At 43.6% G+C, this 594-nt stretch overlaps 1 protein-coding gene across 1 annotated transcript in view; it reads left to right on the top strand.

Moving 5' to 3' along the window:
* LOC107688076 (intraflagellar transport protein 43 homolog) overlaps positions 1 to 594 on the top strand; it is a 32,678-nt gene that overhangs the window by 7,816 nt on the left and 24,268 nt on the right. Inside the window, exon 2 of the mRNA XM_016485627.1 lies at positions 205 to 275. Coding sequence (XP_016341113.1) covers positions 205 to 275 — 71 coding nt within the window. The remainder of the gene's footprint in view (positions 1 to 204; positions 276 to 594) is intronic.

Below are 594 nucleotides of genomic sequence, written 5' to 3'. Positions count from 1 at the left end.
CCTTAAGACTAACATATTGATACTAACACCCAAAAAACTTTAATTTTGATTTCATGGGGACTTTAAGCTGTTGTTTCAGGAAACAGTTAATACTTTATTAGTAAACTATGAAATATTAGTACACATACATTTGACAGTCTGAGTTAATGATGTGAAGACACACAGCTGATTCAGTGCTTTTGCTGTGGATGTGTTTGATCTCAGGGACCTCCACCGAAGCCGGCGCGTCGGCAGGGAGGATGGGCGGAGGAGAGCACAGGAACCGGATCTGCCAAGTGAGTCGACGCCTCTCGTTTTCTGTCTCCCTCTCAATGTCTTTCTGAGATACATGCATGTTCTTCAGCTTTTCTGAAAGCCCACACTGTTCTGTCCTACATGCAAATGAACACACATCACGCACACCATGCACAGTCAATTAAATGCAAAGACTAGAAAGTTACACACACCATCTGTACTTGCAAAATTTAGTATTTCTTAGTTTTGCTCTCATCGTGGTTTTCTTCATTTTTGTCATGTGTGTTCCCTTTCATGGGAACTTCGAACTGCGTCCTCTAGGGGTCGCTATGGGGAACGCCTCGTCGTGACCCGTGTCTG

Source organism: Sinocyclocheilus anshuiensis, unplaced genomic scaffold, assembly GCF_001515605.1.
Source record: "Sinocyclocheilus anshuiensis isolate Anshui unplaced genomic scaffold, SAMN03320099.WGS_v1.1 scaffold757, whole genome shotgun sequence".
Lineage (NCBI taxonomy): Eukaryota > Metazoa > Chordata > Actinopteri > Cypriniformes > Cyprinidae > Sinocyclocheilus > Sinocyclocheilus anshuiensis.
Note: the sequence above shows the minus strand (reverse complement) of the source record. Positions and strands in the feature narration are given on the sequence as shown.